The sequence below is a fragment of the Macaca fascicularis genome, chromosome 4 (assembly GCF_037993035.2).
Source record: "Macaca fascicularis isolate 582-1 chromosome 4, T2T-MFA8v1.1".
Classification (NCBI taxonomy): Eukaryota; Metazoa; Chordata; class Mammalia; order Primates; family Cercopithecidae; genus Macaca; species Macaca fascicularis.
The window spans coordinates 154743383-154757225 of record NC_088378.1 but is presented as its reverse complement, the minus strand read 5'-3'; the positions used below and the strand labels follow the sequence as shown (position 1 = coordinate 154757225).

Sequence of the window (13843 nt, the reverse complement as noted above, 5' to 3'; positions counted from 1 at the left end):
GCCCGCGCCCCGCCTCCGCCCGCGCCCCGCCTCCGCCCGCGCCCCGCCTCTTTCCCGCGCCCCGCCTCTTTCCCGCGCCCCGCCTCTTTTCCGCCCCGCCTCAGTTCCCGCCCCCTCCCTCGGCGCCCCGTCTCCACTCCCGCCCCGTACCTCGTTGCACAGACTCCACCCCCTTCCCCAGGCGCCTGGGTTTGCGCAGCGGCGGAAATGGGCAGGGCGGAGCGAGCGCCGCGGCTAAAGCGAAGGCGGGGACCCTACCCATCCCTGGTCCCGTCGGCTCCTCCCACCCCGGGTCACGCCGTGACAGGGGCGGAAGCGGCGGCGGCGGCGGCGGCCGAGAGGAGGCTGGGGCTCGCGGCGCGGCTCCTGCCGTCCTGTGCGCGCGGCGCGCGGCTCCGGAGAGGCGCCCGCAGTCCAGGGCGGCGCGCACCGCCTCGCTGGCGCTCAGAGGTGGGAGACTCCCCACTCCGGGGGCGTGCGTGGGGACCGTGGCGAATTTCGGGTGACAGCGTTGCATAAAGCAGCTTGGTTGGGGTGCAAGCCCTCCCTCTCCCCCTGTGCAGCGCCCCTCGCCGTAGTGGGAGGTGGGCGGGTGCCCCAGGGACGGATACCTCATGCCCCGGATTAAAAGAGGGTGCAGGGTGGGTAGCTGTCTGAAGAAGGGGGAATTCCCGGGCTAGAGTGTTGGGGTAGTGGGGTCGCCAGATTCGTCGCGATGTTGCCGGTCTCCTAACCCCCCTACAATGTTTCCTTTCTGTACAGCGGTGCCTTTTCCCCGAGACTCCCGGCACCTCTTCAGCGAAAAGGTGAGCCCCGGGGCAGTTGCTTCTCCGACTTCGAAAAGCTTCCGAAAGCTTCTTGGAAAGCGAGGCGGCTGCAGCTGGCACCGGGAGTTTGGGGCTCCCTCCTGGGGACTGTCAGAGCCGCGGGAGAACCCCACGGTCCTGGAGTAGGAACTCCCTCGCTCGTTCTTCCCGGCCGGTAGGGTGCGGCCCGGAGCCCACACAGCCTTGCAGGTGTTGTAGTAATCCTCTGGCACAGCCACCACGCATTGAGACTTGATGAGCATTGCCAGGTTGCTGGGGTAACTCCTCTGGGATTGGAGATTTGGAGGAGGGGTGGCCCGATTAGGGTAGCTGTTAGTCAACGGCCGGGCAGCTGACAGGTGAAAGAGGAAGGAAGAGGCCGACCCAGCTGTAGAAAGTTAGGGTTCAGTGATGTGGAAACCAGCCACATAGAGGCCCAGTCTTCCCTTGGGTGAGCCTGGAGGACTCCCCAGTCCACTCCAGTTGGGGAATCCCCCACACCACGTATACACACATAACTCAAGGCTTTGGCCAGTTTTGTTTTGTGTTTTTAAATCTATTTTAGTGGCAGGCGAGTGGGAGGGAAGGCTTCTTCAGGAGGTACATGAGAAAATTACCATCAATAATTAATTGTCTTGCAGGGAGAGTCAACAAAAGATATCTAGGCAATAGGGGATTTAATATTGAATCATTGAACTGCATGCTGAATATTGAATAATTCAATATTGAATTGTACTGGATCCCTATTTCTGAAGATTTGATTAGTGTGGGAGTAATAAGGTGCTAGTCCCCCTATTTTAAGTGTCCCAAGGAAAATTACTGTTTCTGTTGTCTCTGAAGAAGTTTCTAGTAGTTTGTCCTATTTTTAGAAGTTGTACTGACTCCACTATGAATTTGTATTTTAGATTGGTCCTTTTGATTCATATTTGTATGAATTCTGTGTGTTTCTTAAACATCTTTTTGAGGCCGGGTGCCGTGGCTCACGCCTGTAATCCCAGCACTTTGGGAGGCCGAGGTGGGCGATCAGTTGAGGTCAGGAGTACTTCAAGACCAGCCTGGCCAAGGTGGCAAAACCTGGTCTCTATTAAAAATACAAAAATTAGTCGGACGTGGTGGCACACACCTGTAATCTCAGCTACTCGGGAGGCTGAGGCAGAAGAATCCCGTGAACCATGGCACCACTGCAGTCCAGCCTGAGCCACGGAGGAAGACTCCGTGTCAAGAAAGAAAAAAAAAAAACTTTTTGAATAAGCTGCTTCAGAAAAACCTAGGAATTATAATGAAATCTACATATTGATATATCCACTTATATATTTACTAAAAAACCCCACTTTTTTCTTTTATCACATTAAAAGAAAACCAAAGCCAAATTTTAAATGCTTGAATTAAAAATTAGAAATATGTGTATAATGTTGAGCATGAAACCAATTGATTATATTTAGGTGTGTTTATTAATTTGAAAAATCAAAAAGGAAAACATTTTAATATACTAAAAAGTTTTTTCTTCATTTTAAGACCTAAGGACCCAGCAAGTGGAAATATATGAATTGCATTAAGTGTCAAAAATTCTTAGAATGGATTGATATAACCCTCAATTGTATAATTAAAGTTGAAAATATACTACCATAAAAACCTTCAGTCAGATTTAATAATGGCTTTTTTAGCTCATGTTTTCATTTCCTTGTTAACTATTTCTTGAATTCTTTGTTGCATTAAGTACATATTTTCTAGTATTCAGTTAGATTAAAATGTTTGATGAAATTTCAGGAAACTATACTTTCTTTTGAGAATGCACACCTTCCCAGGTGACAGGGTCAAATGTTGCATGAACCTAAGCTGATTCATTTATGTTCCTAAACCTCACATTTGACTTCAGATATTTTTGCTATAATACTTACTACACATGTAAGTATTTTATGTATGCTATATGTTTAAAAATACATTTAGTGGCGTGAGCCACCGTACTGGCCGGTAGATAGTACTTTTAACATTATTGGCATTTTCTCCAACAGCGTGATAGATGCTGTAGAACTAAATGGCAGTTTATTTAATGCTTAAAGAACTATAATGCATTTCAGAACATGTAGGGATTATGTGTTCACAGCTAACATAATATGTATTGGTTCTGAGAAAGTGAAGATTAAGTCAAAGAAGTCCGGGCGCAGTGACTCACACCTGTAATCCCAGCACTTTGGGAGGCCGAGGTGGGCGGATCACGAGGTCAGGAGATCGAGACCATCCTAACACAGTGAAACCCCGTCCCTACTAAAAAATACAAAAAAAATTAGCCAGGCCCATGGTGGGGGGTGCCTGTAGTCCCAGCTACTCGGGAGGCTGAGGCAGGAGAATGGCGTGAACCCGGGAGGTGGAGCTTGCAGTGAGCCGAGATCACGCCACTGCACTCCAGCCTGGGCAACAGAGCGAGACTCCGTCACAAAAAAAAAAAAAAAAAGTCAAAGGAAAATTGTCTGTAACATTGATGTCAAGATGTCCCAGAGTCAATGTAGATGGCAAAGTGAATTTTTCCATAGGATGTTAATAATCTATGAAAAATACTCTTATGAGTGTTAATACAGCTCACAAATATGAAACAATAGGATTACAAGCTCCTTAAAGCTTTTCTCCAAGACTAAGATTGTATCTCTGGAATTTGTATTTTATGGTTCTACTTTTCCACTTTCAAATTCTTTATCCATTGTTATGTCCTATTTATTTTTTGTTTATCATTTTGTGTGTGCATGTGTAGTTAAATCCAATGGATCAAGAAAGGAGATGAATGATAATTATAGATTCTATATATTACTGAGTACTTATGCTATGCATTTTTCATTCCTTATCTAATTGAAAAAAATGCTGTTAGCTCTTAATCTTTCATAGCTGCTACACATTATTTCTCTTGTAGACTTTGGTTCTTAATATTTGTTTAACCATGCTGTTATTGGACTAGTTTGGGAAATTTTTTCCAGTAGAAGATACCAGTGCTTCTATCTAATTTAGATCTGTATATTCAGTAGTGACTAGTTGGTTTTCTTAATATTTATTTGTTGAATTGTACTAAGAAGGAATGAATGAGTTTTCTTTTATTTTTTTTTGAGATGGAGTCTTGCTCTGTTGCCCAGGCTGGAGTGCAGTGGTGCAATCTTGGCTCACTGCAACCTCCACCTCCCTGGTTCAGGCAATTCTCCTGCCCTAGCCTCCTGAGTGGTTGGAATTACAGGCACATGCCTCCACACCTGACTTATTTTTGTATTTTTAGTACAGATGAGATTTCACAACGTTGGTCAGACTGGTCTCGAAATCCTGACCTCATGATCCGCCTGCCTGGGCCTCCCAAAGTGCTGGGATTACAGGCGTGAACCACTGTGCCCGGCCATGAGTTTTCTTTTTGAAGTATAATAAGAGATCAAAGTGCAGGAACTGCTAAGAAGACACAGTAAAATGGGGAGGAACATAGACAAAACTAGGTGGTTTTCATCATTGAATTTTATAAACATAGTGTGATTTGTTTATTGGTCACACTACTTGGAGCTGAGGTGGGAGAATCGCTTCAGCCCAGGAGTTCTAGGCTAGCCTGGGCAACATGGCGAGACGTCTCAAAAAAAAAAAAAGAAAAAATTTGTAACTTTGTATTCAGGCAATCTAACATACATTCTTACCTACTAAAGTGTGTAATAACTTGCTCCAGACTGTTAAAAATATTTGCAGATGCTACTATTTAATGCTCTGATTTTTCTTTTGCAGATTATTTAATGTAATGGCAACCCCACGGGGGAGGACCAAGAAAAAAGCATCTTTTGATCATTCTCCGGATAGCCTTCCTTTGAGGAGCTCCGGTAGGCAGGTAGTGTTCATTTATTCATTCAACAAGCCTTTTTTGAGCATGCAGAATTACTGATTGGGACTGGAGAATTAGAGTTGAAAAGACTACTCCAGTCCTCAAATTGCTTGTATTCTAGTGGAGAAATTCTCAGTATGGTCATAGTATGTTATATCTAACATAACATGATAGAATATAGAAAATAGAAGCATTATCTGGCAGAGGGAACTGTAAGTATAAAGGTGTAGAGTGTGAATCAGCATAGGATGTTCAGAGAATCACGGCTGTGTGGTTGCTTCCAGAATGTGAGGCTGGGGCCAGATCATGGCTGGCTTGGATGTCATTCATAGGAATTTGGACTTCAGCTTGTAGTTGATTGAGTGCTATTGGAGGGTTATGTATAGGGCTTTTGGGGTAGGGCTTTTATTCTTTTAAAAGAAAAAATTGAGCAATATAATTCTTTCTCTATGATTTTTCTAGCTTTTTATTTAAATTACTGAGAGGACGCTGGGCGTGGTGGCTCATGCCTGTCCCAGGACTTTGGGAGGCCAAGGCGGGTGCATCACAAGGTCAGGAGATCGAGACCATCCTGGCTAGCATGGTGAAACCCCATCTCTACTAAATATACAAAAAATTAGCTGGGTGTGGTGGCGGGCGCCTGTAGTCCCAGCTACTCGGGAGGCTGAGGCGGGAGAATGGCGTGAACCTGGGAGGCGGAGCTTGCACTGAGCAGAGATTGCGCCACTGCACTCCAGCTTGAGCAACAGAGCGAGACTCTGTCTCAAAAAAACAAAAAAACAAAAACTGAGAGGGTATAACTGCTCTACGTAAAGAAAGAAAAAAAAGTCTCAATTTGGGGAATGACTTGTTTTTTTTTTTTGACTCGTGTCACTTTTTTTTTTCTTTTGAGACAATCTCCTCTGTCCCCCAGGCTGGAGTACAGTGACACAATCGTGTGTGCCACAATGCCTGGTTGATTTTTTTTTTTTATTTTTAGTAGAGACAGGGTCTCGGTATGTTGCCCAGGCTGGTCTTGGACTCCTGAGCTTAAGTGATCCACCTCAGCCACCCAGAGTGCTGGGGACTACAGGCATGAGCCACCACACCCAGCTGATGTCACTTTTTTCTAAGAAAAACTCATGTGAATTTAGTTATTTGCTTAGACATCTGTTGTTAAAATGCTAGTTCTCTATCTCTAGCAAGCTAGTAAATTACTCGCACAGTGCAGTCACCAGGAAATTGCTGTATTGTCATCCCTAACCTACTGCCAGGATGGTTTTCACCTTCATGTTTAGAACTCAGATGTGATTTCAGTAGTGAACCTTTATCCTTAGTCATTTTGCCATCATCAGTGAAATTTTAACGTCAGCTGTGACTCCCTTAGGCGAAGAAGAAAGCAACAGAGACAACGGATGAGGATGAAGATGGTGGGTCAGAGAAGAAGTACAGGAAATGTGAAAAGGCAGGCTGTACGGCAGCATGTCCTGTGTGCTTTGCAAGTGCTTCTGAAAGGTCTGTTTAGATGTGTGTCTGACCTCCCATTTCTGCTTGTGAGAAGTTCTTTGTGGAAACATCATCCTTGAAGATAGTTTTCCTAAAGATAGATACAGATAATATAAGTCATCTAATCTAATAATAGAGACATTGCCCAGACATTCTGTGCACACCACACCCTCCTCAAGGCCCTCCCTGTGTTAGCCCTAGCCTACCGGGAGAGGCCACACCCATGTCAACTTTGCAACACAGTGTCCTCAAATCCAGCCAACCATATCTACCTCTCCGAGGGTTGAGGGTGGGATGGTGTATGTCATGGGGAGACAGTGGAGAGAACTCATGAGCTCTCTGTAGACACCAGCATTTGTTTACTTCTCACTGTGCTTTTCTCTCTCATGTAATGTGCCGCCTCTTCCCATACGCACGTAAGGGTCTCATAGAAACTACAGCTAACTGCAGCCTTGCCATTTTTATTGTGGGGTGACACAAGTATGACCTGTTTTTTTTCTTTTTTACTTCCAGAGGAAAATCTTTAATTAAGGGTTAAGGTACAATAAAATCTAGAAAACAAATCCTATTTGTTTTTAAACACAAAGAGGGCCAGGCATGGTGGCGCGCGCCTGTAATCCCAGTACTTTAAGAGGCTGAAATGGGCGGATCACTTGAGGTCAGGAGTTCCAGACCAGCCTGGCCAACATGGTGAAACCCCGTCTCTACTGAAAATACAAAAATTAGCTGGGTGCAGTGGCAGACGCCTGTAATCCCAGCCACTCGGGAGGCTGAGGCATGAGAATCGCTTGAACCCAGGAGGCAGAGGTTGCAGTGAACCTGAGATCGTGCCACTGTACTCCAGCCTGGGAGACAGAGTGAGACTCCATCTCAAAATAAATAAATAAACAAAATAATAAAAATAAACACAAAGATGTGGCGGTGATCGTGTTCATAGTGGCATGATTTTTCATTCTTTTGCTATATTATCCACTGTTTGACAAGTTTTCTTTGCCAAATTGCCTGCTTGATGTTCAAATTACAGCTGACCAGATTCCCTCGCTGTTCAGTACTGGGCCCCATGTTATTTTCTCCTGTCCACATATGCAGCCAGCAGCAAGCACAGTGGTATCTGCCCTTATGTGTCATAAAACCCTATCGTTGCCCCACGGAGTCTTCTTAAGACTGCTAAACCCCAGGCAGTCGGCTAGCTTAGGTCCCATGGTCTAAGTCCCTGCATCCTCCCTGTGTGTTATTATCTGCTAGTAATCCATTCCTGTTTCCCCTGTCATTAGGGAGCTAAGTGGAGATAGCGCAAAATGGGTTCATAGATGGTGCTTGCAAGATGGTTTTTTTACAAATGGGAGGAGAAATGTTTATTCATTCCCAAAGCTATATGTTTTTCACTATTTTCAGATGTGCCAAAAATGGCTACACCTCCCGATGGTATCACCTCTCCTGTGGGGAACATTTCTGTAATGAATGCTTTGACCATTACTACAGAAGGTATGTTCACTAACTGTGTGAGATTTCCGTGGAGAAGGGGACCGTGGCAGGGGCAGTGCGTGTTGTCAGCTGATTAAAGCTTAGTCCCCAGGCTTACCGAATTATTCAGCTCTTTCAGCTGTGCCTGCGATGACTGTAACTTGGACAAGAACTTTGAAGTTGTAGTTTGTGTGTGTGCATGTTTATGTGTGTGTACACTCAGGGATCAAAAAATACTTGCCATGAAGTAGATTTTTTTTTATTTTTTTATTTTTTGAGGCAAAAGTCTTGCCCAGGCTGGAGTGTAGAGATATAATTTCAGCTCACTGCAATCTCCGACTCCTGGGTTCTTTAGTAGAGACGGGGTCTCACCTTGTTGGCCAGGCTGGTCTCGAACTCCTGGGCTCAAATGAACTGCCTTGGCCTTCTGAAGTGCTGGTGTTACAGGCGTGAGCCACTGCATGCAGCGAAACAGTTATTTCTTTAGTCTGCAAGTTCTGGAACGTCTAGGAGATGTTGATTCTATTTTATTGTTTTCAATTTCATTCATTTGTGCTCTAATTTTTTTTATTGTGTTTGCTTTAGGTTTGATTTTTTCTTATTTAGTTTCATAAGCTAGTAGCTGAAATTATTTATTTTTAGATCTTTCTTCTTTTCCAATAAATACATTTTTTAAATGCTATAAATTCCCCTGCAAGTAGGTTGTGATATTTCACAACTTTTGACAACTTTTATTTTCATTTAGTTCAAAATCTTTTTAAATTTCTCTTGAGTTTTCCTTTTTGATCAATAGGTTATTTAGAAGTAAATTGTTTAATTTCCAAATATTTGGGACACTTGCAGCAGTTTTCTGTTACTGCTTTCTAGTTTAGTTCAGTAATGGTCTGAGAATATACTTTGTATGATTTCTGCATTTTAAATTTGTCAAAGTTTGCTTTATGGCCCATAATGCAGTGTATCTTGGTAAATGTCCCACGTGCAGTGGAGAAAAGTGTGTATTTTACCATTGTCAGGTGGGTCTATCAGTGTCACCTAGACCAAGTTGGTTGGTAGTGCAGTTCAGGTCATATACACACACACACACACACACACATCTTTCTGATTTACTCCTACCTGATCTTTCAATTACTAAGAAAAGTGTCTTAAAGTCTGCAATTATAATTGTCTCTTAACATTTCCAACTATAATGCAGATATGTCTATTTTTCCTTTCAGTTCTATACATTTTTACCTCATGTATTTTTTTCTTGAGATGGAGTCTCGCTCTATTGCCCAGGCTGGAGTGCAGTGGTGCGATCTTGACTCACCATAACTTCTACCTCCTGAGTTCAAGCCATTCTTCTGCCTCAGCCTCTCAAGTAACTGGGATTACAGGCATATGCCGCTGCACCTGGCTAGTTTTTGCATTGTTAGTAGGGACGGGATTTCATCATGTTGACATAGCTGGTCTCGAATTCCTGACCTTGGGTGATCTGCCTGCCTCAGCCTCCCAAAGTGCTGGGATTATAGGCTGGAGCCACCATGCCCGGCCGTCATGTATTTTTAAACTCTGTTGTTGACATTGTACTTCTAACATTGTGGATTCTCTCAAAATTAACCCCTTTATGTAATATCCCTTGTTTTCTTATCCCTGATAATATTCATTATTCACATTAATGTGGCTGCCTCAGCTTTTTAAATGTTAGCATGATACACCTTTCTTTGTTTCTTTACTTTTTACCTTTCTGAGTCTTTGTATTTCAAGTAGATTTCTTTTCTTTTCTTTTGAGACAGGGTCTTGCTCTGTTGCCCAGGCTGGAGTGCAGTGGCGTGATCTTGGCTCACTGCAACCTATGCCTCCTGGGTTCAAGTGATTCTCGTGCCTCAGTCTCCCGAGTAGCTGGGATTACAGGTGTGCGCCACCATGCCTAGCTAATTTTTGTATTTTTAGTAGAGACTGGATTTCCCCATGTTGGCCAGGCTGGTCTCAAACTCCTGGCCTCATGTTATCCTCCTACCTTGTCCTCCCAAAGTGCTGGGATTACAGGTCTGAGTCGCCATGCCCAGCCTAGAGATTTCTCGTTTACACATATAGTTTTTTGTAATCCCACTGACAATCTGTCTTTTAATCTGTGTGTTTATGCTATTCATGTTTTAAGTGATTGTTGATATAACTGGATTAAAATATCTTGCTAGCTGTTTTCCATATGGTGCATTTTATTCTTTTTCCCCTTGCTCTGCCTTCTCTGATTTTTTTTTTTTTTTTTGAGACAGAATCTCGCTCTCTCCCCCAGGCTGGAGTGCAGTGGCGCAGTCTCGACTCACTGCAAGCTCTGCCTCCCGAGTTCACGCCATTCTGCCTCAGCCTCCCAAGTAGCTGGGACTACAGGCGCCCACCACACCTGGCTAATTTTTTGTATTTTTAGTAGAGTTGGGGTTTCACCATGTTAGCCAGGATGGTGTCTATCTCCTGGCTTCATGATCCGCCCACCTTGGCCTCCCAAAGTGCTGGGATTACAGGCGTGAGTCACCGCGCCTGGCTGCCTTCTGTGATTTTAACTGAGCATTTTTATGATTGTATTGTATTTCATCTACTGATGTAATTTTTAATGACTGCCCTAGGATTTACTACCCACATTAAAAAATATTCTAGGCCAGGCGGAGTTGTTCACACCTATAATCCCAGCACTTTGGAAGGTTGAGGCGGGCAAACAACTTGAGTTTAGGAGTTCGGGACCAGCCTGGCCAACATGACAAAACCCCGTGTCTACTAAAAGTACAAGTTAGCCAGGCATGGTGGCAGGCGCCTGTAATCCCAGCTACTTGGGAAGTTGAGGAACAAGAATTCCTTGAACCCAAGAAGTGGAGGTTGCAGTGAGCCAAGATTGTGTCATTGCACTGCAGCCTGGGTGACAGAGCAAGTCTCCATCTCAAAAAATAAAATAAAATAAAAATATAAAAGTATTCTGAGCCAGTTCCAGCTGCTTGGGAGCCTGAGGCAGAAGGATCGCTTGAGCTTAGGAGTTCGAGGTTGCAGTGCACCGTGATTCATGATTGCATCTGTGAACAGTCACTGTACTCCAGCCTGAGCAACATAGCAACACCGTGTATCAAGGGGAAAAAAAATAAAAAAATTTAATTTCCCTTTCAAATAATATTATGCCTTTCTTAGTTTTAGATACTAAAACTGACAAGAATATACCCCTTTTGACAGCCTGTTTTATAGGTGCCATAATAACTTCTTCTACTTTTATAACAAGGCTAGTTAAGTTTGTTACGTAAGATTTACTAACCTGCTTCTTGTTTTGAAAAACCTGATTGCTTGTAGCTCGATATATTAATTTTTCTTGTTTTCCAGCCACAAGGATGGATATGACAAATATACTACATGGAAAAAAATATGGACTAGCAATGGCAAAACTGAACCTAGTCCCAAAGCTTTCATGGCAGACCAGCAACTCCCCTACTGGGTAAGGAGAATGGTGCTCTCCATCTGTGAAGTATTTGTGGAGCCAAATGCAAGAGGAATGGATGAAAATGCTATATTTAGGAAATCTCTTGTTACAGTTGTTGTTCTTTCTATGTCTATTAAAGCAAATATTTTTTATTTTTATAGAAAGCTCAGATATTTCAACATAGTATGAAAGAGGAAACTAGGCTGGGTGTGGAGGCTCATACTTGTAATCCTAGCCCTTTGGTAGGCTGAGGTGGGAAGGTTGCTTTGTGCCCAGCCTGGGCAAAGTGAGACCCTATCTTTACAAAAAAAATTTTTTTTCAAGTCGCCAGGAGTGGTGGCAGGTGTCTGTAGTCCTATCTATTCAGCAGGTCAAGGTGGGGTAATTGCTTGAGCTCAGGAGTTCAAGGCTGTGGTGAGCTGTGATTACACCACTACACTCCAGCCTGGGTGACAGAGTGAGAGGCTGTCTCAAAAAAAAAAAAAAAAGGAAAAAAAATTGTTTTGAAAAAGAAAAAACTAAAGGCTCACCACCAGCTGGCTGAGCTTGGTACATAGCTTTTTAATCCTTTTTTTTCTTTTCATATTTTTGTCTGTTTAAACACAATTTCATGCTTTATATACATGTACTGATTAGGTTTAAAATCAGGCTTCAGATACTATTTTTGTAATATTTAGCTTTTTAAAATTAATTTGGGCCAGGGCTGTGGCTCACACCTGTAATCCCAGCACTTTGGGAGGCTGAAGTGAGCAGATCACAAGGTCAAGAGAGCAAGACCATCCTGGCCAACATGGGGAAATCCCGTCTCTACTAAAAATATCCAAAAATTAGCCAGGCGTGGTGGCACGCGCCTGTAATCCCAGGTACTCGGGAGGCTGAGGCAGGTGAATTGCTTGAACCTGGGAGGCGGAGGTTGCAGTGAGCCGAGATCGTGCCATTGCACTCCAGCCTGGTGACAGAGTGAGACTCTGTCTCAAAAAAAGAAGAAAATTAATTTGACTTCGTATTCTTTTTTCATTTAGTCATTCTTTGAAAATATATTTTCATTATTACATAATATTGTTGAAATATACCACCATTTAATAAATGATTCGCTATTTTTTTTTTTTTTCTGAGACAGGGTCTCACTCTGTTGCCCAGGCTGGAGTGCAGTGGCACAATCTTAGCTCACTACAACCTCCACCTCCCGGGCTCAAGAGATCCTCCCACCTCAGCCTCCCTAGTAGCTGGGACTCTCTGCACACGCTACCACGCCTAGCTGACTTTTGTATGTTTTGTAGAGATAGCATTTCACCATGTTGCCCAGGCTGGTCTTGAATTCCTAGACTTAAGTGATCCACCTGCCTCAGCCTCCCACAGTGCTGGGATTACAGGCATGAGCCACCACTCCCAGTTTTTTTTTTAAAGATGGGGTCTTGCTCTGTCACTCAGGCTAGAGTGCAGTTGTCGGATTATGACTCATTGCAGCCTCAGTCTCCCAGACTCCAGTGATCCTCCCACCTCAGCCTCCAGGGCAGCTGGGACTACAGAGTGCACCACCATGCCCAGCTAATTTTTTAACTCTTTATAGAGACAGGGCTCGATATCTTGCCCAGGCTGGTCTCAAATTACTGGATTCAAGCAATCCTCCCACTTCAGCCTCTCAAAGTGTTAGGATTACAGGCGTGAGCCCCTGTACCCGGCCAGTTTGCTAATTAAAAAAATATTAGTAATGCTGAGCTTTGTGCATGCTTAAAGATTTTTTTCATTGAAGTAAAATTCGTATAACATAAAGTTAACCATTTTAAAGTGTGCAGTTCAGTGGCACTTAGTATATTCAAAATGTTATGCAATTACCACCCCTATCTAATTCCAAAGTATTTTCATCACCCACAAGGGAAGCCCTAATTCTTGCTACCCCCAGTTCCTGGTAACCACTAATTTGCTTTCTGTGTTTATGGATTTATCTATTTTGGATGTTTCATATGAATGGGATTGTGCAACATGTGACTTTTTGTATCTGAACTTTTTCACCTAACGTAATGTTTTTGAGGTCCATATCCATTGTAGGATGTGTCAGTACTTCGTTCTTTTTTATGGGTGAATAATATTCCATCGAATGGATATGCCACAGTTTTTTTAAGCATTCATCTATTGATGGACATCTAGATCATTTCAAGCATTTAGCAATTGTGAATAGTGCTGCAGTGAACATTCTTTTACAAGTATTTGTTTGAATACCTGCTTGCAATTCTTGGGCATGTACCTAGAAATATAATTGCTAAATCATATTTGTTAATTATATGTTTAACTTCTTGAGGGACCTCAAACTCTTTTCCACAGTTGTTCTACTGTTTTTCATTCCTGTCTGTAGTGTATGAGGGTTCTGATTTCTCCACGGGTTTGAAGTGGTATCTCATAGTGGTTTTAATTTGTGTTTCCCTAATGACTAATGCAACCTTTCATGTGCTTGCTGTCCATTTGTATATCTTTGGAGAAATATGTTATCCTTTGCCCATTTTTGTTTTGTTGTCTTTGAGATGGAGTCTCGCTCTGTCGCCCAGACTGGAGTGCAGTGGTGTGATCTTGGCTCACTGCAACCTCTGCCTTCTGGGTTCAAGCCATTCTCCTGCCTCTGCCACCTGAGTAGCTGGGATTATAGGTGCGCGCCACCACCGTGGGCTAATTTTTGTATTTTTAGTAGAGACGGAGTTTCACCATGTTGGCCAGGCTGGTCTTGAACTCCTGACATCAGGTGATCTGCCCGCCTCGGCCTCCCAAAGTGCTGGGATCACAGATGTGAGCCACTTCGCCTGGTCTTCCTTTGCCCTTTTTAAGTTG

General features: G+C 43.5%; 1 protein-coding gene across 6 annotated transcripts in view; it reads left to right on the top strand.

The window, feature by feature from the left end:
• The first annotated feature begins 300 nt into the window (after positions 1–300).
• The window catches only part of KDM1B (lysine demethylase 1B), a 67126-nt gene continuing 53583 nt past the window's right edge, over positions 301–13843 (top strand). For 4 of the 6 annotated variants that reach the window (XR_012434215.1, XM_015449860.4, XM_005553943.5 and 1 more), the window contains exons 1-6: positions 301–450; positions 763–806; positions 4548–4647; positions 6008–6135; positions 7522–7611; positions 10927–11038. Coding sequence is in view for 4 of the 6 variants with exons in the window: in XM_015449860.4 (XP_015305346.1) it covers positions 4561–4647; positions 6008–6135; positions 7522–7611; positions 10927–11038 (417 nt within the window). In the remaining 2 variants the exon portion in view is untranslated. Of the gene's footprint in view, positions 451–762; positions 1017–4547; positions 4648–6007; positions 6136–7521; positions 7612–10926; positions 11039–13843 lie in introns of all 6 variants that reach the window. The other 2 variants (XR_012434216.1, XM_045390544.3) reach the window with 1 other exon arrangement.